The sequence below is a fragment of the Thermothelomyces thermophilus genome, chromosome 1 (genome assembly GCF_000226095.1).
Source record: "Thermothelomyces thermophilus ATCC 42464 chromosome 1, complete sequence".
NCBI lineage: Eukaryota > Fungi > Ascomycota > Sordariomycetes > Sordariales > Chaetomiaceae > Thermothelomyces > Thermothelomyces thermophilus.
The window spans coordinates 10,358,545-10,379,898 of NC_016472.1; the positions used below are offsets into that span (position 1 = coordinate 10,358,545).

The 21,354-nt window shown below is 49.2% G+C and overlaps 8 protein-coding genes across 8 annotated transcripts; 4 read left to right on the forward strand and 4 right to left on the reverse strand.

Moving 5' to 3' along the window:
• Positions 1–4,941: 4,941 nt before the first annotated feature.
• On the forward strand, positions 4,942–7,179 carry MYCTH_112826 (uncharacterized protein; the record flags this gene model as incomplete). The annotated part of the gene is made up of 2 exons (XM_003660854.1): positions 4,942–4,972; positions 5,260–7,179. The coding sequence occupies 2 exons, from the start codon at positions 4,942–4,944 to the stop codon at positions 7,017–7,019; spliced, it is 1,791 nt and encodes a 596-aa protein (XP_003660902.1). The 3' UTR covers positions 7,020–7,179.
• MYCTH_85902 (uncharacterized protein) lies at positions 7,153–7,930 on the reverse strand. Its single transcript, XM_003660855.1, has 2 exons — positions 7,353–7,930; positions 7,153–7,271 (listed from the first exon to the last, which is right to left on the reverse strand). Exon 1 carries the CDS (start codon positions 7,847–7,849, stop codon positions 7,400–7,402), a length of 450 nt encoding a protein of 149 aa, XP_003660903.1. The 5' UTR covers positions 7,850–7,930; the 3' UTR covers positions 7,153–7,271; positions 7,353–7,399.
• Positions 7,931–9,574: 1,644 nt separating this feature from the next.
• On the forward strand, positions 9,575–11,088 carry MYCTH_112824 (uncharacterized protein). The gene has a single exon (XM_003660856.1). The coding sequence runs from the start codon at positions 9,758–9,760 to the stop codon at positions 10,679–10,681; it is 924 nt and encodes a 307-aa protein (XP_003660904.1). The 5' UTR covers positions 9,575–9,757; the 3' UTR covers positions 10,682–11,088.
• A 185-nt stretch (positions 11,089–11,273) lies between these two features.
• Positions 11,274–11,849, forward strand: MYCTH_2299731 (uncharacterized protein). The gene is made up of 2 exons (XM_003660857.1): positions 11,274–11,604; positions 11,739–11,849. Exons 1-2 carry the CDS (start codon positions 11,506–11,508, stop codon positions 11,793–11,795), a joined length of 156 nt encoding a protein of 51 aa, XP_003660905.1. The 5' UTR covers positions 11,274–11,505; the 3' UTR covers positions 11,796–11,849.
• Positions 11,850–12,223: 374 nt separating this feature from the next.
• MYCTH_97378 (uncharacterized protein) lies at positions 12,224–14,077 on the reverse strand (the record flags this gene model as incomplete). The annotated part of the gene is made up of 3 exons (XM_003660858.1): positions 12,224–12,772; positions 13,085–13,666; positions 13,898–14,077. 3 exons carry the CDS (start codon positions 14,075–14,077, stop codon positions 12,224–12,226), a joined length of 1,311 nt encoding a protein of 436 aa, XP_003660906.1.
• Positions 14,078–16,157: 2,080 nt separating this feature from the next.
• On the reverse strand, positions 16,158–17,343 carry MYCTH_2299733 (uncharacterized protein). The gene is made up of 3 exons (XM_003660859.1): positions 17,166–17,343; positions 16,978–17,104; positions 16,158–16,897 (listed from the first exon to the last, which is right to left on the reverse strand). Exons 1-3 carry the CDS (start codon positions 17,216–17,218, stop codon positions 16,328–16,330), a joined length of 750 nt encoding a protein of 249 aa, XP_003660907.1. The 5' UTR covers positions 17,219–17,343; the 3' UTR covers positions 16,158–16,327.
• Positions 17,344–18,807: 1,464 nt separating this feature from the next.
• MYCTH_2050467 (uncharacterized protein) lies at positions 18,808–19,499 on the forward strand (the record flags this gene model as incomplete). The annotated part of the gene is made up of 2 exons (XM_003660860.1): positions 18,808–18,946; positions 19,024–19,499. Coding segments are annotated over 2 exons (615 nt in total), but the record flags the coding sequence as incomplete, so codon positions are not given.
• Positions 19,500–20,658: 1,159 nt separating this feature from the next.
• On the reverse strand, positions 20,659–21,024 carry MYCTH_2050561 (uncharacterized protein; the record flags this gene model as incomplete). Its single annotated transcript, XM_003660861.1, has 2 exons — positions 20,659–20,864; positions 20,952–21,024. Coding segments are annotated over 2 exons (279 nt in total), but the record flags the coding sequence as incomplete, so codon positions are not given.
• Positions 21,025–21,354: the final 330 nt, after the last annotated feature.

Consider the following 21,354-nt stretch of genomic DNA (forward strand, 5'->3'; position numbering starts at 1 on the left):
ATTTAGGGGTTAAAAGTTCTTTAAAGCTCTCTATCTATTTAGTAAGTTTGTCTATTGCTTATATCTCTATTATAAGAGTATCTAGAACTAATTACTTACTTATAGGCTATATATTAGAGAGCTCCCTTATCCCTAAGTCTTAACCTTATTAAAGAGGTTAGTCTATTGCTAGACTCTCTTATAATAGAGGTAGCTAAGCTATTATAATAGAGTCTTCTACTAGTTACTAGGTCTATTATAACGCTTCCTAGAGAAAATCACTATCCTAGGAATCTTTGCTAAGATCGAACTAATTAACTTCTTAGCTTGCTTGTCACGATTTGGCTGTATAAGGCAACCCGGCAAGGCACACAGGACCAATCAGGAACCACAAGACCTAAGGACCAATCAGGAAGTGATCGCAGTAATCGCACTTCGATCAAGACGAGCACTTGGGTAACGATCGCAGGATCGCAGCAGCGATCGCACGATCAAGACTCAAGGAGGAAGGACAGGGAATTGTATATAGTCACTCGTTCCACCAGACTCTGGCGAACTCTGGGAGTTCACCAGTGATAGCAACCCACAATCACAGTACTCATACCAGGCATTACTGATTACTGTGAGAGACAACTCTAGTGTTGTTGTGAACCCTTTGGCTTCACCGAATCCCTCAGATGACCTGCCTATTGTCTTGCTCAATCTACCTTCGTCTGAACCCTTTCAGAAGAAGTCTGAGTTGGGTTCGTCACATTGCTACTGCTAGTAATGACTCTATTAACTGCTCTTTACCTAGATAGTAGGAAGTCTTCTTATCGAAGTAAACGTTATAAATTATAATAACCTTATTAAGCTTAGGTATTTAAATATAGTAGATATTAAATATATAATATCCTATAAGATACCTTATTAGCCTATATAGTAGTACCTTAAAGTCCTTTATATACCGCTTAGCTTCTTTATCCTTATGGAAGATATATACCTAGTATTTATATATAAAGATACTACTCTAGTCTAGGTATAAGTTGCTAGTTAATATAATTATTAAGCTAGGTTTATATCAGCGAAAATACCATTTAAACTAGTTATAGAGCACTTTGTTGGGAGTTTTAAATAAGTAAGTATAGCTTAGGCTTATCGTATATAAGTATATTACTACTTATATACTTTCCAACTAGAGCTTTATAGGTAGATTTATACCATTAACTATCTTAATTAAATATAAGATTAGTTCTTATCTTACTCGCTCTACTAGTCTATTAGGCTTATAGGTATATAAAGGTAAGAGTTTAAGATTAATACTACTTTCTATAGCCTAAGTCTAGTAACGTATTAGTATACGCCTTACTAAACTAATCATCGTAATATCGTTATCTTACTTGATCTTATAGATAGTAAGCCTATATTAGCGTCTTACCTAGCTCTCGAAATTCTAGATAACTCCTATAATCTAATCTAGCGACTTTATCGTTAGGAGGAAAGGGAAGAGCTTCTTACTATACTTATTAATGATTATAAGCAGCTATCGCGATCTATTAATCGCTTTAAGATAGTTAAACAGATCCTAGGCTACTTGCTAGAATAGATATATAGACTTCTACTTAGGTAGTATTTTCCTAGAGATAACCTTACTTATATAAGTACAAGTATAGCTCTTATACTTAATATATACTATTCCTTCAATATAGACGTTTCTAGCGTTATTACTAAGCGCTTTTAACGCTTCTAATCTAAGGTAGCTAGCTCTTAAGTACTAAAGATCCTTAGTATCCTCTCTTATAATGGGTAACGCTTATATCTAGAACCTTCTACTATATATAATAAATACGTTCTATAAGAATATATAAACGTTTATAATACCTGCTTTACTAATTTAAATATAGTCTAAGAGGCTCGAGTAATAGGAAAGTAGCTTATATTCTAAGAAGGTAAGATTATACTTACGTTCTAGCTTATAAAGAATAACGTTATTTTCTGATATTCCGAAATATAGTAAGCAATCTAAGCTATAATACTAAGCGTCTACCTTAAGTAATAGAGCTTTTAAGATAATATTAATATAGAATCCTTTAATAATAGTAATATTCTTAAGCATTAGGTTCTTAATATATAGTCTATATAGTCCATTTAGAACATTCTTAATTACCTAAATGCCCCTCCTATTAATAGGAAAGATTATTATACCCGTTTTAATAAACTTAGGATTATCTACCTTAATAAACGTCTTAGGCAAAAGGAACTTCTTATCGTTAACTAAGTAGGTCATACTATATAAATCTAATAAAGTGCTTTCTAAAAGAGGATAATACCATAGAGCGACTATATTAAACGCCCTATAGTAAGTTAAGAGCTTACTAAATAATTAAAGGCTAATAATTAATATATTAAGGGAACTAGGGTATCCTATCCTTAATTACCTAGAATAGGATAGCTCCCCTTACTTAATGATAAGTTAATTTTTCAATCTAGCCTACTTTAGCTTATCAAGCTCCTAGCAAATCCTCTTATATTCCTTATTAGAAAGGTATAAGCGTTACTTATTACCGTAGATAGCTTACTTAAGTATATAGTAGTCTATTAGATCCTATAGATATCTTAGACACTTATAAGGATATCTTATATTATATTACTAAGTATATAAGTCTCTACCTCTCTCCTTATCGCTCTTTTAAGCTATAGAAAGTATTAGTATATAAGTTATTAAGAAGATTCTATACTTCTAAGAGACTCTAAATTATATATTATTATTAATTAGAATCTTAGCTATTATAATAAAGGTATTAAGCTTTAGAAGTAGCTATTCTATATTATTAGTAAGCTCGATTTCTATCCTTTTATTTACTACCTAGGTTGATAGGATATATATAACAATAGTATTAAGAAAGGTATAAAGTCTTTATATACCCTATACTTCTAGGATATTATATTAGATAGCTTGCTAGAAGGTAATATTAAAGTTACAAATCTAGTATTATGGATTAACTCCTGAATGCTTAGCTATATTAAGACTAGCTATATATTATATAGTAACTATTATATGAAGTATTATAATAGATAGTATAAGTATAGAGTAAAGTGCTTAGATAATCCCTTTAATAAGGTTAATATCCTTCTTCCTATATACTTTTATAGCTTTATGAAGTTTAGAATCTATAATATATACTAGCTAGTATTATAGCTATCCTATCTACTTACTAATATCTATGGTATATATAATATCTTTATAAAAGGAGTCTTATAATTATATAAATTTAGCTATAATAGCTATATTAGAAGGTATTAAATCTATAGATATTAAAGGTAATAATCCTTCTAGGAGTTACTCCTAGGAAGCTAGGATAAGGTTATCTCTAGCTTACTTATAAATTAAGTACTATAGAACTTTTAGATCTAGCTTATAATTACTATTAAAGTTAATAAATCCCTATATATTAGCGAATCTAGCCTATAATTATAGTTCGATATATTATAAGTTCCAGGAACTAGGCCTTATAAGGTATATAAAAGTCTCGACTAGGATCTTAGATATAATAGACACGTTGTCAAAAATATATTAAAGCAAGGTAAGAGAGTTCGTAATAGAAGAAGCTACTACTAATATTAAAGATATATCGGTAGAGGAGCAGTTAAGGCGCTAGGCTTATAACTACCGAACGTAGTGATAAGCTTCTAGGAGCGTTAAAAGTAATCTATAGTAGATAGCTATACGAAGGAAAAGAGTGCCTTATTAAACTATCTACAAAGGAGATAAAACGACTGATATTTATAGACAAAGGAACTGGCCAATGCATTGAATAGCCTTATATAGCTATGGCATGTATATGGCTAATACTCTTAGAAGCTCTACAGCTTCTGACAATAATTAACCTAAATCAAATTCCGAGTGCCCTAGCAAGGAAATAAATTGACGCTGTCTTGGTTTCAGCCTGTCCCTAGTAAGATATATAGTACGAGATAGGACAACGGAAATTCCGAATGTCAAATATATCGAGCAATTACTAATCATGGGAGAGAAGATCGGTATATTGGGCGAGCGAGAGAATTAGACCCTGTTGGTTCTCGGCTCTTGACCTGACTTCGGCCTTCTAAGTACACCGCCGGCTTAGGTAAGAGAATCCGAGCAGTGACATTCCTCTCTATCCTTTAGTTTCTTCCTTTCTCATTCATTTCATTTATTTTCTTTTTTTGTTCTCGTGTGCGTTGCAATTATACAAACAACACTTATTAACTCCGAATCACCACGCGGTCTTCGACTCTGCACACTTCAACCCCGGGGAAGTAGGTTGGGAATTAAGTTCATTCTCTTGTCAAGGTACTTACATGTAGATTAATAAACGGCCTGTGCGTTTCTCATCTTGTTTTGTTTGGAGTGGTTCGCGTTGACAGTGCAATCGAATGTGTCCGCACCAATATCATTCGACGAGATTAAGCTCCTCGAGATGCTGCTTTTCCTTCAACCGGCTCTCCTGCATCTCAATGGCGAGGGCGAATAGAAGGCCTCTTTCTTTTCACTTCTAGCTCCTTACATGAGTTCAAGGAGCTGAAGCTGACTCCCAAAGAGTTCCTTGTGAGGAGCTTGCGGGAGCTTTAGTATTGGTTCAGCTACAAAGCATTAGATTTCCTTTCCTCTTTCTTTTTCTCCCGGTTAAAAGCCAACTCATGAAGACCATAGGGGAGAACCTAACCTACCTACTTGAGGTACCTACTTTAGCCGATGGAATGGCTTCAGAAACTGAGCGAAAATAACAGGTTCATAGGGAACAGCGAAATGTCAGTTCGGTAATATGACCAACAAAGCCTAGACAACCAGGAGCGGTGGGGTTCAACATTCGCTATCGTCAGATGGCAGGATACCGCTGTTTTCCTTTGAGTTTGAGTCAGATACAACTTGTCACCTACCTTGAACTATACGAAAGACAGTTTTGTAGCCTCGAGAACGAAAAGCCTCCCCAAGCGCTAATTATGTTATATATTACATGTCTAAAGAACTACAGTAAGGTAGCGAAATGTGTTACAACCCTAACCCTAAATTGGACTCGTTTTCGTAAGCGACGAGCCCCTTGCGCTTGGCTCAAGCTTTCATCCGTTCACAGTCAACCGGACGATTCAGTTGATTCAATTACCCCCCCAATAATTTATCAGTTGGACCTAGCGTCACACGCAACCCCTGTGCGCTTGCCATGATGGTACAAACGGCTGCAGGCGATGAGATTGCAGCATCATCGGATTCGCAGACCGACGTAAAAGGGAGCAATGGATCAGAGAACAAAGGGCCACAAGGAGAGCCAGTGTTGGGTGACTGCATCGAGTCACTGATCGCTCAGTGGCACACCTGCATCCAAGAGCTGCAGCGTCTCCAGCAAGCGGCCGAGGAGGCAGACAGACCGGTGCGGGGACTCGGCGCTCTGCTCAAGGTGCAGCAGCGCGCGCTGGACAAGACCATCCAGAGGCACCGGGGGCCGTCGCCGTCGCCGTCGCCCATCTCGCAGGCCCAGTACTTCGGCATCAAGAGCTGTTGCTGGGACGACAGATGGGCCGTCGTCAAGAAGTGCCGCGGCCTGGTCGCCGTCAACAACAAGGACTTTCCCCGCAGCCCGCGGTTGCCGGTGGCTGCGGACGAGGGCTGGTTGGCCTACAAGGACCAGCCCTTCCAGGAGAAGCCGGTGGCGGTGGACGCCGTCGTCGACAGCGGCGCCACGTGGATCAAGTTCATTTCCATTTCACCCAAGACCCTCGAGTACCAGGTTGTGGCCGAAGGGTGGGAGAGCGAGCCGGAAGAGGAGGGCGGCGAGGGCGGCGCTGAAGGGGGCGACGCACTGGGCCACACCGAGTTTGCCGATACCGTCAGCAAGATCGTCCGGGCCGCCCGATGGAACCACTGTCACCGGGTGCACCTCGTCCTGCCGGGGCTCTACGAGGGGAAATCCGAACATGTCGACAGGATGATTCACTACGTCCGCCACAAGATGGGGGGAGAGGACGTGTCTGTGCAAGTTAGCTGTGCCGGCAGCCCCTTCCTCAGCGAGCCCCCTCCGCCGCTGGAAGAAGCCGTCACCGCGCTCATCCAGGACCGGGATGCGCTGGTCGGCGAGGACTGTGCCCGCCTGACCGCGACGGTCAACCTGGATCCCAGCGCTCTGGTCGCGCTCGTCACCGACCTCCACCACGGGCCGGTCCCCCTGCAGCCGGAGTGCCAGCAGAAGATCATCACCCGGTCGATCCTCGACCACGAGACCGACAACAACGATCTGGTGGCGCGCCAGGACATTCTCCCGACCGTCCTGTACCCGGCCCTGCGCGGCCGGAAGATGGTGTGCACCCGCGCCGCGGCGGCCTACTTCCGCAGGCTCATCGGCGCGATATCCACCCATTCGGAGGAGACCCGCGCCGCCTTGGTCCTCCCGCCCGCCGACGAAGCATCGTCGCCGCCGCCGTCGCCATCGCCGTCGCCGGCAGCCCTCCGCGAGAAGCTCCAGGCCTGGTCCGCCGTCCCGGTGCCCGACGACCTGCAGCTCCCCGTCGAGGTCGTGCCCGACGTCGACCTCGACGACGCTGCCCAACTGGCAGCGTCCGGCGCCCTGCCGCCCATGGCGCTCGGCGTGGCCCGCGACCTCTCGCCGCTCAACCGCTCCGTCTACTGCTACGGCTGGGCACACCGCCTGACCACCGTCACGGGCCACCGGGGCATCGAGCGGCAGGTCCGCCTGGCCGTGGCGCGGCACTGGACGCGCGGTGACGAACGCGACGAGGTCCCGCCCGACATCTGGCACCGCCACCTCGGCGGCTACCTGATCCACCGCGACAAGCCCAAGGACTGGCGGGACATGGTGCCTCCCGGGGAGGGGATCCCGCCCGAGCTGACGCGGTGGACCAATCCGTGGACGACCTGGGGCCGGGGCATCAGCACGTACGGGCTGCCGGACACCAAGACATGGGAAGGGGTCGGGCACGGGGACAAGACGGCTTATGGGCGGAGGGTCGGCGGAAAACAGGCGCGGGCGAACGCTGAGGAACCACCCGAGGAACAGGAACAGTCATAAATGGTGCAGCATGGGGGTGTGGTTGTGGGAAAAGGGGGGCTTAGGTTTGGTTCTGGCATTTGCATAGGTACCTCTGCGCAGATAGAGGTGTGTATATAAATGAAGCTGGTCTGGGGTATATTGAAGAGTTGGACAAAAACAAAAAAACGTCGAGAAAGTTAAAAGAATGAGGAAAAAGGCCATTACAAATGGTATATATCCAACCCCTGTCAACACAACTGGACCTCTAATTTTTTTCGAACCAGAAGATCACTGCGTCCAAGTCAGCACCCGCTTCAATCACGTTTTTAAACCCTTTTTTTTTTCACAGTCAATGGAAGACACAAAACTTACATCTCCCCCTTCTCTCCGCGTCACCTCTCACAAAACCCGACAGGAAATCAAGCCTGCGCGGCGCCAGCAGTGGCAGTGGCGCCATCCGCCGGCTGACCCTCGCCCTGGGGCTTTTCGTTGTCGTTGCCTTTCTCGCTGCTGCTGGCGCCGGCCTTCTTGGCCTCGTCGTCGCCGGCCTTCTGCTCCTTCTGATGCTGTTCGTCCGCGACCGCCGGCTTGCGCAGGCAGCCGAAGAGGGCCTTCAAGACGTTGGTGACCTTCTTGAGCGGGTTGGGCTTCTTCTGGGAGGGCGCCGACGCAGCAGCACCGGCGGCGGCAGCGGCGTCGTCGCCGGCTTCCCCGTCGGGCTTCTCGTTGTTGTTGGTGGTGGTTTGGTCCTGTTGGTCCTTCTGGGTGGTCTCCTGTGGCTGTTGTTGTTGTTGTTGTTCTTGTTGCTGCTGCTCCGGCTGGGTCTGGGTGACACCAGGGGCCTCGATCTGGGGCGCTTCGGTGGCCATCGTGATGCTGATGAGAGTGTGACGCTGGGGATTCGTAGAATACCCGGCTGGTTCAAGTTTTGGAGGAGGAGGAGGAGGAGGAGGAGGAGAGAGCGAAGTCTGGGAAGATAGGCGATTGAAGGCAAACAACGAGATCCCGAGGGAACAGCGTCCTTCTTAATTATGATTAATGACTGATTCCCCTGACGACCCGATAAAGATATCCAATTTCCAGCCGGGGAGTCCAATGCAGGGCTCCAGCGCCACCACCGTCTTGTTTGGACTGGGCCCTCGCGTAGATACCCTATTTAGTGTAATAAACATATCCTGGGGGGGGGGGGGGCCTCACATTTGGTGCCAATATGGATCTGAGACCCATCTCGTTTGCCCCGCCAAGCAATGACTATCGCGATGTCAATATACCAAGCCACTGGCCGGCACCGGCCCGTTGAGGGAGTAGTGCCGGGGTGTCATTGAAAAGGGGGCAGCGCGCCAAGCCAGGGTCCGGATGCAGTGATTTGCAACGATCCCCCATCGACTTCAACGGGGGCAAACGGAAAGCGTCTCCTTTTTGAGTGCCATGGTCTAATTTCACCTTCCCGAAAGTTAGCCTCCACCAGGGGCGGATGCAGGTGGGATAACACTGCTAACCTCAGGGTACGGGAGCGGTTAATTTTTGTATGTATGTACAGTACATACTGTAAGTACAGTACAGCCTGAATGAAATTACACGTACGGAGTAATTAGGGGTTGCTCACATTCGGGAAAAGCCTGACTTGTTTGGCTGAGCACAATACTTGTTAAAGGTCGTCTTGGGAAACGGCCCGTGGGTATTCTAGCGTACGGAAGTACTTGGTGCAGTCCCGGCTCGAGATTCTGCAGTGATCTAATAGTGCCATTGCTTTCGGGAACAATTCGTCTGCGCCTCACGGATACACTAGTTAACCTTGTATGGAGAGCAATCGCCACAGTTCGGGCCCAACACCCCGGATCTATCGAATTGGCTTGGCAACCGAACGCACCTGGCCAGCTAAAAAAAGGGGGCACGAAAGGCTCACTAGCGGGTGGCCCACAAATACACTACTGACTAATCAGTCCCGCTCATCGATTCGTGGTTTATTACGGAGTACGGATGTACGGACGTACTTGGTAGGTATTCAATTGTGTCGAGTATGTGCGGCAAAATAGTGAATTATCGGTCTGCATAAGTTCTGTTTTCATACTTCGCACCTCCGTTTCTGTTCAGGCGAACATTGGAAGTACTGAGCTTCAGACACATTCCATTCGGTTCAGGGCGTGTGCGGTCGATGAAGGTCTTGAACATGTTGCGTCCAGTCCAAAGTGTAACGGCTCCCGCATTTGCTGAATGGGAGGGGCGTGCCCAAGCCTTCCTTATGCACAAGTCCGGGCGTGGTCCAAACACCTCCACGCCGAAAGACGACGGGACGGCGCCCTGTGGAAATGGATGGAATGTTTGGGATCGGGAAGGCAACGACAGGTGCCGCAAGGGCGAATTCTATGCATACGTACCTCTCCGGGCCCCGCGCACACAGCATCATACTGTAAAGTCTCCGAGCCGGTCCAACTCGAAGAAAGAGCGGGGATCTTCCCCTTGCTACTAAGGCAACTTGTGACGTCGCATCACAGCTTTCCGACCGAGAATTGTAGGATGGAAGAGGATAAAAATGACAGCTAAAACCGTCTTGGTGAGAGCTGGGGCTGCTCTTCTCCTCTCTTCTCCAGCGAAAATCATGTGCGACTCAAACTTCAAACTTGGTCTCAACTTTGATTCCACGTAAATGCTCGACAAGAGACAATCACAATAAACACGAAGGCAAAACAAACCACAACCACCAAGCCGCCCAGTAATTATCTCACCTTTATCGGCCCCATCGATTACTTGAATCGACGCGAAATCGCGAAACCGCAATGGCTTCCCACAAGGCCTTTGTCCTCGGCGCGACCGGTGTTCAGGGCGGCGCTGTCGCCCGCCAGCTTCGCGCTCTTGGTTGGAATGTGGCTACCATCGCGAGGGACCCGGACTCGGCGGCAGCCCAAGCTCTTGGAGCCATCGGTGTGCAAGTTCATCAAGGCTCCTGGACGGACTCGGTGGCCCTGGAGGCAGCCATGGTCGGTAGCAAGTCGCTCTTTCTGAACCTGGTGCCGGTCATGGAAAATCCCGCCAGCGAGCTTGAGCAGGGCCGCGAGATACTGAGAATCGCCCGGCTCGCCGGTGTAGAGCACGTCGTCTACAGCAGCGCCATGTTCGTCCCGGTCGACGACCCCAACCACATCCTGGAAACCGCCTTCAAGGCCAAGACGGACTTGGAGAAGCTGGTACAGACGTCAGGCTTCCCTCGCTGGACCGTCCTGCGCCCGGGCTTCTTCATGTCCAACTATCTGGCGCCCAAGATCCACCTTCTCTATCCGGGCACGGCCGAGACGGGCCTGTTCCAGCTGGCGATGGAACCGACGGCGCGCCTCCCCATGGTCGACCACGAGGACATCGGCAAGTACGCCGCGGCGGCCTTCCTGGAGCCGGACCGCTTCCGCGGGCAGGTCCTCCACCTGATCAGCGAGGTGGTGCCGGTCGAGCGGGCCATGGAGACGATGCGCCGCGTCACGGGCCGCAACATCCGCGCCAAGTACCTGAGCGACCAGGAGGTCGAGGCCATGCTGCCGAGCCACCCGCTGATGGTGCTGCAGCAGGTGGCCGCCCGCCTCGTCGAGGCCCTGGATGATGGCTACGACGCCCCTGCAGAGGCGCGCAAGTGGGGCATCGAGACGAACACGTTCGGCCACTTTGTGGAGCGCCACAAGTCGGACTTTGACGAGACTTTTCGGAACGTTTAACTGCTGAGCCATGCTCTGCTCAGAGACACGCGGAGGCGTCGGCAGCGGGTTATTATTGATGAGCATCATCATGATTTCTTTCGGGTTTGTGAATGTTGTGATGTGATTGACTCATAGACTTCGCTCTGCTGGGGTTATCGCTGCCCGCTGTTGGAGTTTTTATGACTGAGCAGTTCTGAAACGGGTTAAACCGGGCGCGTAACGGAGAGCAGAAGGAGGAGGAGGGAAGGGGGCAGGCATAGAGAGGGCTCGGTTTGGACAACGGCGGTGCACCAGGTATCTCTCAAGTTCTATTATTTGTACTTCGACGCGTTTGCGCCGTCAAGGATGAAGGGTTCATGACTTATTTTTTTTTCCCATGGCATCCAAGCACTCCCAATCGAGTAGGTGTGAATGTGTATAAGTAACCACTGGAAGCAACTCGGCTGTGTGGGGTCGGCGCTTAATCACGTCCAACAAGTTTCAGATGGACAACATCCCGGCCGCAAATCGGAGTGCTGGGGAAGTTCTGACACGTTTCAAGACTTCAAAACTTCGAAGCCAAGAACCAATAGAATGTCAGGAAGGAACACGGCCGCGACATCACGGCCCGTTGACAGTCATGCTGCTTTGAGAGGCGGTAGGCAGCATAAAGAGAGGCACTTTCCTCAGTGTACTACGAAGTAACCAAGCATGGGATTAAGCACTCGTATTCTGGAGATTCTGGCACGAGAAAAAGTCGAAAGAGGAGAACAACAGCCTCTCTAATATCTCTCCCTCGGAACTTGTTGTTCTTCATCCAAGGGGCTCAGAAGCGAACAGAAAAACCCGGAACAACAGAAAACATGCGACTCGCATCTTCTGTTATCATCACCATCCTCCTGACTCTGACTGCTACCGTCCCCGAGATGGCGACCGAGAAGGCTCGGGAACGAGAGCTCTGTGTAAGTCCTTGCGGACATCCAGCCCGTCCCTCAGTCCTTGTGTGCTAAGCCGTGCAACTTTCACCGCGCCTGAAACGGTTGATTTGAAGCCTAGGCAGGGAGTATGGCGTAGCTGACTCATCCTTCGATCACAGGTCTGTACAGAGAATAACTGTCGAGGTCCCGATTGCTGCTACAACGGCACTTGCTAATCAGAATGGACAATCGCGTACTGACTACGGTTGGTTGGGAGTTGGGGTGGATTGTACTTTATATTAGCTTTCATGTTGAATAGGGAGGCCGTTGCACGGTATGTGTACCTAAGTGATGTTATATGTACATGCATATATGGCTAGGGTGATTGGGATCAAAGGGTAATGGTTTGATGATGCTCTAAGAAATTGTTTACAAACAAGCTGATTTATTATTAATACCTTCCATATCTGCAGGGGGGATTCTTTTAAGTTAAATATGCCCCTCCCTTTTGCACAGAGGACCTGGATCTGCACTACAAATCATGCCGTCGCCGGCTCCTGGAATCTAATATAGGTCGGGTAATTATGTATTAGATTGCGAAACAAGCGCTTTTCGGTCAGTCCGCGCTTTATTTACCTAGTAGGTAATTACCTGAGAGAAATCATCACCTGTGCTTTTCAAACTGCCGGCTGATTGTGAGCATGCTCTCGGGCCACCAGTCCCTGTCCCGGTTCCAGAGACACGCCTCCCATCCGGGGTAGCTCCTGACCGACACGAAGCGGGCGAGCTCCCAGGCGCCGATGCCGCCGATCCACCAGACGTCGTCCAGCAGGATGACGAGGACGAGCCAGTTGGCAAAGATCTCGAGGGCGAGCTGGTGCGCCGCGCTGGGCTCGGGCATCGGCCGCCCGCCCGCCCCCGCCCCCGCCGCAGCCGGGCCGGCGTTGATCAGGTTGATCATGTCCTCGACCAGGTTCAGGAAGGCCGTGGGGACCTTGTGCACGAGGGACATGATGACCCGCCGGGGCACCTGCGACGGTATCATGGACGAGATGCTGGCCGTGTACCGGCGCAGCCAGGGCGAGATGTGCGCCAGCCGCCCGACCGAGTCGTTGGCGATGTCCGTCACGACGGGGAAGCGAGCCGCGTCGTCGTCGTCGTGTCCCGGCGTGCTGGGTGCGGATGAGCCGCTGGCTTGCGGGGGAAGGAGGGACTCGGCCACAATGTTGTTGAGGATACCCAGAGCGGTGAAGCAGGCTTCGAGCTGCGGGCTGATGCTGCTGCTGCTGCTGGTGGTGGTGGTGGTGCCATCATCGTTGCCCATGACCGCATCTGGCCCCGCGCCCGCCAGATGATGATGGTGATGATGATGATGATGGATGGCCCGGATCTCGCCGGCTTTCTCGTTGACTCTTGCCAGCGCGGAGCCCACGGTAGCCGCCACGACCGGGCCGAGGGGGTGAGTGGTCATGATGGATGCTCTCACGTCCCCCGCCCCGGCCGCCGGCTGGGCCCTAGGGCCAACCTTGTATTCGTACTGGGTGGACAGAGCAGCCGGCGAGATGGCCGGGCTGTGCTGTGGCGAGTTCCTGAGGAGGCCGGCGTAGGCGAGACGGACGGCGCGGAAGAGGCTCAGCCACTGGGGGGTCCCGGGCAGCATCATGCAGTCAAGCAGGTGCAGCTGCTCGCCCGGGGGGGCCGTCTTAGCGAGCCAGACGCGGGCCGCGTAGCTCGCGGAGCCGTACATGCCCATCATGGCGGCGTTGGCGAGGACGTGGTCGTAGTTGTCGGCCTCGCAGAGCGTCGCCTGTATCTCGCGGAGGGAGCCGAGGTGGTATCGGTGGGCCAGCGACAGCAGCTCGACGATCTCGCCGCGGCCGGACGGGGTACGGGCCCGCGAGGGCTCGTCCCTGATAATGTCGCAGCATCGGCATACCGCGGCCAGCGCCAGCACCGATCGCATCAGGGGCTTGCTCTGGCAGGCCAGGTTCGGGATGCCAACCTGCATCGTGTACCGGTCCTGGTCGCCCACGGTGCGATCCCTGCTGGTGTGCTCCAGGAAGTGCCTGAACAGGTCGACCTCCGGGGGTGGCAGGATCTGCTCCAGCTGCGACAAGTCGGGCGGCTCGGTCCAGCCGTCGGCCTCCTTTCTCTTGCGGTAGATACAGGCGAAATCCATCTTCTCGCACCTAGAGCAGCGTGGCATGCGCTCATCGCACTGCACACATCCGTCCAAGAGAGGAACCCTAGCGTGTTAACGAGCTCTTCTTTCTCTCTCATCTCTCCTCTTCCTTTCTCTGCTCTCGACTTGCGTCGCGCCCGTAGGAGCTTCACCCACCTTGATCCTGCGAACCTTGCATCTTGTGCAACCGTATCGTGACTTTCTGTGTGGCCGGCGCGTCTTGTGCACGACCATCTCGCTGGCGTGCAGCGCGGAGCCCGCCGTCTCATGGCTCTCGTCCGTTTCCTCCACGGACGGAGAGGGGAGCTGGTTAGTAGAGGAGGTCGACATGTGCATTTCGTGTATCGTCCTTTTGATGACGTGTATATCGTAGGCAGGTAAGGTAGGTAGCTAGCTAGCTACCTGAATTATCTGCGCCCCAAGTTGTTGTCACTTCCAGTCTTAACATCCCCTACCCCGGAACTAAGGGGGAAACTGGGTGTTTTCTTGATTTCAAAGCCTTGAGAGTAAGATAGATCGTCGTCAATCGGCACGTTAACCTTAGTAAACCACACACACAACAAAACACACACGATCTTGATCCAGAGTACGGATAAGGATGGATAGTGAGCTCATGATATGAACATGGCGAATTCGACACCGCCCTGGGACTTTTGTATCACCAGGACTGCGCCACGCGCCACGCCTCAAGTAATTACACGAGCCCCTTTGGAGCAAGCTGGTCCCTGCAACTGGCGGGCTGTGTAACTCTTGTCGTGCGCAACAAGCGACCAATGCCGCCGCCATGATGGGATCGATCGCATCCCACTGGGTCCCGAGCTCCCGGGATGGCCTGATCCTGGGGCCGATGCACAAGAGCAAGGGCGGGCCGGTGCTCCCAGGGTGTCGAATTTGTAATTAATATGCATGTACGGATGTCGCTACCAAAAGAACTGGCTCACCGCCAAATTTGACCGGCAGAATGAAACCGCTAAAAGCAACGTAAAGTACAGTGGGGCAAAGCACTATAGCCACTAAAGCCTAGGCACTATGGCCGATTGTTAGTGAAGATACCTTCTAAAACTTTAGCGACCTTGTATGGTCCGTGTACAAAGGCGGTGAGCCGGTTCTTTTGGTAGCGACATCCGTACTCCGTACAGTACAGTACACATTGTACATACACTGCTGGTTATCCGTACGCAGTAATCCCGACCCTTCCAGCAAGCAGCGCAGGGTTCTTTTTGACACCCGGTGGAGTAGGAGGGATAACGCTGACAAGACCCGGCCTTGACCGCGGTTAGCGGGGCACCCCGATAACAAAGGCGTATTCGCTTATCGACGCCCTCGAGCCGAATACGCCCTTTTGCTCTGTGAAGTATCCGTACTCTGTAATCCGTATTACTATACGGAGTAGTGGTGCAAGGTTATTCCGGACTTGGGTCCAGAAATTATACGAAAACACAGCCGAGAACCATACACACACCTCTATAACCTATTTCAAATATATCTAACTAAACCGCGGAAAAATCCTAGCTCTGCTATCCCTCGTGCAGTTACTACTGGTACCTCAATTTGCACCGGCGAGCCCGATTAGGCAAGTCCTTTCCTAGTTCAGAGTGCATCCGCAGTTACCGACCGTTAACCCCCCGCGACAAATCGACTGTCTTCCCGGGGATCTCTACATATATTAGTGTCCAGTGACAACGTACCATAAGTACCTGTTTCCAACAACCACTGTAGTGGTTTCCTCTAGGCTTTCATCCAGCGAGGGGAGATGCACCTCGTGGCTTAGATTCATGACGACGAAAATGCTTTAACAGGTTAGCAGTTATGTTCACTAACGGTTAAATATACCTACCTAGTTATCGGCCGCGTCTGGGCTCGGTGTCCGCTCTACGTGGTAGACGATGTCGGAGACCGTAACGTGGTAAGTCCCTAAGTACTGCCACCCAGCCATCGCCTTCCATTCGTTCCTTTTCGATTCCTGTGCGAAGAGCTTTGGAGAATGTCCTTCTCCCGCAGTCTGATCCAGAAAGTTCTCTGTAGAGAGAGTAGGAATTCCTGAGCGCATTCCAAAGCTCCGCCTTATGGGCCATATGAAGTCAACAGTAGACTACGACACAGCCTGCGCTTGTCCATAAGTGTCTTTGACCGCCGTTTGTTCAGAAATAGCCTGTTGGAGTGCGGCAGGCCAGTCTTGGCCTGGGGGATGCGGCCACGCTCGTTTCCCCCAGGTCTCGAGGGGCCAGCACCATTTACCTAGCCCATGTCTATCACATCCAGCATTCTCCTGCAGAAGAGGGTGTCGGCCCTTGGATAGGCAGAAAGTCTCCTCAAGCTGCTGTGGTGCGTCCTGCTCTGTACCTAAGCGGGACTAATTATGTGGTGTCTTGGGTCAACCGATCAGTATATCGGATAATTAACCGTGACCATGGAACCATCGGAGAGAGCATATAAATAATAGTAAAAGGCGACTTTACAGACAATGTACCGCGAATTATCACTCTTAAGGGCCCATGGGCGACTTTGAGTTCGTGGGGTAGTGATTGTGATCACCAATGCTCTCCTTGCAGTGAGTCCCAAGTACCTTCTTGCCAGCGAACATGCTTAGAACCTGTAGCCTCTGCCAATCAAATCCCTGAACCTCATCATGAGATCAAAGCATAAATCAAAACGCCTGACCACATTCTGCATTGATTCCTTGTCCAAGACAACCGAATGCTCACGGATTGCCTCCACCACAGCGTCCCTCATGCCCCGGTCGCGATCTACAGTGGACGTGTACGCCTCCTCCGCGGCGCGGATGAAATCATCGCTGTCCCACTGTATTCTGGCTTCCTCTTTGAACTTCTCCAGGGCAAGAGCCTTCAGTCCCTGCACGTCGTACTTCTCTGCAAGGGCATATAGCCTAGCGTGAATGGTGAGGTTTGGTACCTCGAAGCCCTGGTGTGGAGGGACGGAGTAAGCTGATTTCGGGGTTTTGTTCGACGTCTTGCCGGAGGTCGAGCCAGGATTGGTGACGACGTCCGACTTGGGGTTGGTACTCTGCGACTTGTTGAGAAAACCGTGCTTGACTTCGCGTTGCCTTGGATAGTCAAGATGGTAAAAGTAATGCATCATGAGCCTCACTGCTTGGGGATCGTCGTCTGGAAGGGAAACAACTCCAGTATTCCCCTCCTTTGAAAGCCCATTAGTCTCTATCATTCGTTTTTGGGCCGCAACGGGTGGGTCTGGAAAGGTTTCATTCTCAATATTACCTGGAATAGGCCATCGCATGCCTTGGCGAAGAAGGACGACCGCGGGCAAATGATGGCTTTGTGGACTTTGTATTCGTCGTTTCCACACGTAATTGTCAAGTCCGAGTACGTTCCTTCCTTGAAGAGTCTGTGCTTTTTTTGTTAAGAAACGCTTGCAAGGCAGCAATTCAGGTTTCAAATGACCATACTTATCCAGCGACTGCAATAGCTCGTTGTTAGATTTGTTGCCCCATGTAGCCATGCTGACCAGATGCCAGGCAGTCACAGCTCGCCAGATTGTCCCCGGAGAAGTGCAGCGAAGAATGCGCGGATAGGTCAAGGGTGGTCGAGGCGATTCCTGGGTGGCGAGTCCAGGCGGGGGGAGTCAGGGGCCGTGCCTGAGGTTGTGCGCGACACAAGAATGGAGAATCAAGGCAGCTGCTGGATTTAGCTTCGGACAAAATTGACAGCCATCATTTAAATGAATTAGTGAAACCGGAGAAGAGAAAAGGTCAGAAACTGGCGGGGCTCGATGCGCGTGGCGAGGTTGCTTGTGTTGTGTGAAATCGATGAGATCGAGATTTCTGAAGCACCTTCCAAGGGGAGAACTCGAGCTGAAGGAACTTGGTTCTGCAGGCAGCCGCGCGTGTGTGACGGGGATGTTGGTTGTATAACTGACTGTGTATTTGGCGCCGGGCGTGCACGCATTCGTGCGCGGGCGAGAGCGTGGTCGCATGGGAAGGCTGCACTTTCAAACTCGACTGATACCCCAGCCCCCAAGCCCCTGATTAGGCAGCAAGGCTGCTCCTGCGGCGTCTTGGAGAGATAATCGCAGGCCTCATTGCACATGTAAATTAGCCATGCCGGCTCTCTCGGTGCCCTTATCTGGATCGATTCGCTCTGGTACACCTGGGCTCTGAGATGTTGTGCACAATCTCGATTTTTTTCTTCGATCTGGGATGTTTTCTGCAGAGGTAGATAAGGGTGGTAATTATACAGCTCCAGGCCTGTTGCAATGGGCAGAACGAGGGGCAGGGCCATTTCCGAGTTTGATCAATGGAGCTAGCACAGCTGAAGAAAGGGCGGCTCTCTCTTGAAAGGAACTGAGAGGCGCGGAGAAAGAGAACTACCACATTTTCCATGTCTATTGTGCCTTGTGTTAGCCGGTCGCGGGACGCTGCATTTCCTAGTAATTATTTCAGGGTGGCAGAAGGAGGGCGACAGGTTACGTGCGCGAATGAAGGAGAAACTCGGAGCCTGTATTATTATAAAGTATGGAATCGTGGATTCACAAAGAACCTTGAAGATAAGGAATCCTAGCCATCAACTAGCATTCTCTGAGATTATTCAGGCAACGACTGGAGGAGCTCTGCTGACACTTGAATGCGTTTGGCAGACCGGCCATTGGGCAGGGTTGGGCCGCAACAGCAATAAGTAAAGCACAAAAAGGACCGTGTCGACTGAAAGAGAACCGGATGCAAACGGACTGGCAACCTTTCCACCATGGGGCGGGATGGAGTACTGTGAAAGGTGCAACCGTTATTTTACCAGTGCAAGAGCGCTTCAACAGCACCGCCAGGATTCGACCAGGCACGCTTCTGATATTCTCTCGACAAGAACGGCATCGCCTATAAGCCCTTTCGCGCAGAAACCGTCGACTCCTGGAATGGCATCGACCGGGTTTAATAGAAGCTGGGGAACTGGCTGGGAAACTGAGAAACCCCGCAGAACCGAGGAGGAGCCTTCGAAAGATCTAATAAACTTGTTAAGAAGGTATGATGTTTCGACTTTTGTCATCCCCTCCTTCCCCCCTGGTCGAAGATTTAAAGTTGTTAAGAATAGTCTCGGGTCAGGCTCTACTCAAGCGGGGAGTACTCGGACCTCGTGATATCCTGTAGGGGGAAGGAATACCATGTGCACAAGGCCATTGTGTGCACACAGTCCGAGTTCTTCTCTACCGCTTGCCGCACAAGCTTTAAGGCCAGTGAGAGTCGATACTACCACCACCACTTTTATGCTCGCAGCGGCCCTTAGCTGACATGAATATCCTTCAACAGGAGGCTGGAGAAGGCAAGATTGACCTTCCGGATGATGATCCCCAGCTTGTCCACATCATGATATATTATCTGTACCACTTTGACTACGACATACAGCTGGCGCACGAGCAAAGTCATTCCGAGGGGTCAGGGCCGGACGTCGACAGACGCGACATGAATAAGCCGACCGGGAGCGTTCTTGCCACGCATGCAAGAGTATATTCTCTGGCGGAGAAGTACCTCATCCGGGGATTGAAAACCGTTGCGGTTCGACAATTCAAGTTGGCGGCTACCTCCTTCCCAGATATCGACGATTTTCTTGAGGCAACGCTGGAGGTCTATAGCTCTACTGTCGATGATGACAGAGGTTTGAGAGATGTCGTCGTTGAAACCCTCTATACAAACTCAAACTGGTTGGATAGGGAGAATGTACGAGATGTAATCAAAGAACTGGGAGCTTTGACGTATGATCTCGTCATATACATGCGCCGACGGCGCGCCTTCTGAATCAGCAGATACTAGGTAATAATTAGATTGTCTTGCAGGTGGATGCGCGGATAGAACTGACGATCTTCGTATCTCTGCTACGTAGTTGGCGATGGTTCTGGAGGAAGAAGGACGGAGGCGTCCAGAGCCAACCTGCAGGAAGATGTAGGTGGCTGCAACCTCGGTAGGGCTGGAGCCCTGGTAGGCCCAGTCTACCATACCCCCCCACAGATAGCCACATCTTTGCCGTCGTCGCCATCCTTCTACCTAAACCAGTAGTCTAGATACAAATTGAGGTGGTTATCTATTAGTTCTATCTGCCTACTGCGGCTCAAACTGCCTAGGGTACGCGTCTTTCTGTTATCCCTAGTAGCCATAAGAAGTAGGTATACTTCTCTCGTTCTAGTGGTTTGGTTAGCCTATCTATAGCTATCTTAGTGCTAGTTATATACTTTAGTATAAAGTGTCCCTCTTTATACTTCTTGATGACCTATTTATACTAAATATCAATGGCCTGCGTATGTCTAGTATTTAATAGGTTTATTATATTAGTATATACGTTTTTACTATTAGTAAAGATAATTAGTATAGTTAGTTATGGATAGCTGTATTCCTATAGGATTTAGCTAACCTATTATAAGAAATATATAGTCGGGGTAAGGTTAGTAAACTCTGCTTTAGTGGTACTAAGTATAATAAACGTCTGCTTCTTTGTTTTCTATAATACTAGTCTATTAGCTAGAAAGACGATATAGGCACTAGTAGAATATTAGCGTAGGGGGTCATCTACTTAGGAGGCATCTATAAAGGTAGTTAGTTTCAAGTCGTTAATCTTTATATTACTACCGAGTTTAATACCGTGGGAATAAGTGCTAGCTAAGTAGCGATATAGATGCTAAAGAGCATCTAGATACTCCTATAATGGGCCGTTATTGGCTTTATGGAGACAGGAGATAGTATATATAATGTCGATCTAGGTATTATAGGCTAGCTAGTTTAGTTAGCTAGTCTAGGTAGAATACTAATCCTTCTTATCTTCTAGTTTATTCTAAATATAGGGCAGTTCGAACTTCGAACGCTAGGAAGTCTTAGCCGGATTAATACCCTCTATACCATATTTACGTAGCAAAGTGGTAATATACGTCTCCTACGATAGGAAGATCTTCCTATTTACCCTATTCTATAAGATATCTAGTCCTAGGAATCGTTTGACTTTACCAAGCTCCTTAAGGTTATATCTATCCTTTAGATAGTTACAAATTCCGTTAACGGTAGAGCTATCTTTTATGGCGATAAGAAGGTCGTTAATGTATAGGATAAGCAGTATACCTATATCTCTATAGCGAAAGAGATAGAGGTTAGAAGGGATTAATTCGAACCCGAGTTCTTTAAATATTAGTTTAATTACCAGGAACTAGTATAGTAGACTTTAATATAGTCTATAGAGTGCCTTCTTCAGTCTATAGACTTTACTAGATGGCTTGTCTAATCTAGGGGGTAGTTTAATATAGTATTCTACTCTATCCGGAATTAGTACGTTAAGAAATATAGTTTTAAAGTCGAATTATAAGTACTCTAGATCTTTAATTATAACGATAGCAAAGAAGATCTTAATGTCACGGAAATATATATGCAGGACGTCGCCTAAGTCGCCTCCCCCGACAGGCCAATAGGATAGCAGGCACGAACGGACCAATCAGGAAAAGATCACGCTTAGCAAAGTGATCTATACACTATAAGATCACTACTGTAGCTATAATCTAGATAGCAAAGAATCACTAGGTAAAGAGTAATCCTCAGATTATATATACATATAGATAGTCACTCGTTATAATAGACTCTAGGAGTTTACTAGTGATAGCAACCTGTCCTATAA

What these genes read in the sequence shown, in the direction of transcription:
- MYCTH_2299733 (XM_003660859.1), bottom strand. Translation starts at nt 17,218, where the DNA reads ATGGCTACATGGGGCAACAAATCTAACAACGAGCTATTGCAGTCGCTG. An exon ending in CTATTGCAGTCGCTGGATAA is followed by an intron (nt 17,105 to 17,165) that starts GTATGGTCATTT and finishes AAAAAAGCACAG; the next exon opens with ACTCTTCAAGGAAGGAACGT. An exon ending in CATGCGATGGCCTATTCCAG is followed by an intron (nt 16,898 to 16,977) that starts GTAATATTGAGA and finishes GGGCTTTCAAAG; the next exon opens with GAGGGGAATACTGGAGTTGT.
- MYCTH_85902 (XM_003660855.1), bottom strand. Translation starts at nt 7,849, where the DNA reads ATGGCCACCGAAGCGCCCCAGATCGAGGCCCCTGGTGTCACCCAGACC.
- MYCTH_112824 (XM_003660856.1), top strand. Translation starts at nt 9,758, where the DNA reads ATGGCTTCCCACAAGGCCTTTGTCCTCGGCGCGACCGGTGTTCAGGGC.
- MYCTH_2299731 (XM_003660857.1), top strand. Translation starts at nt 11,506, where the DNA reads ATGCGACTCGCATCTTCTGTTATCATCACCATCCTCCTGACTCTGACT. An exon ending in CTCGGGAACGAGAGCTCTGT is followed by an intron (nt 11,605 to 11,738) that starts GTAAGTCCTTGC and finishes CTTCGATCACAG; the next exon opens with GTCTGTACAGAGAATAACTG.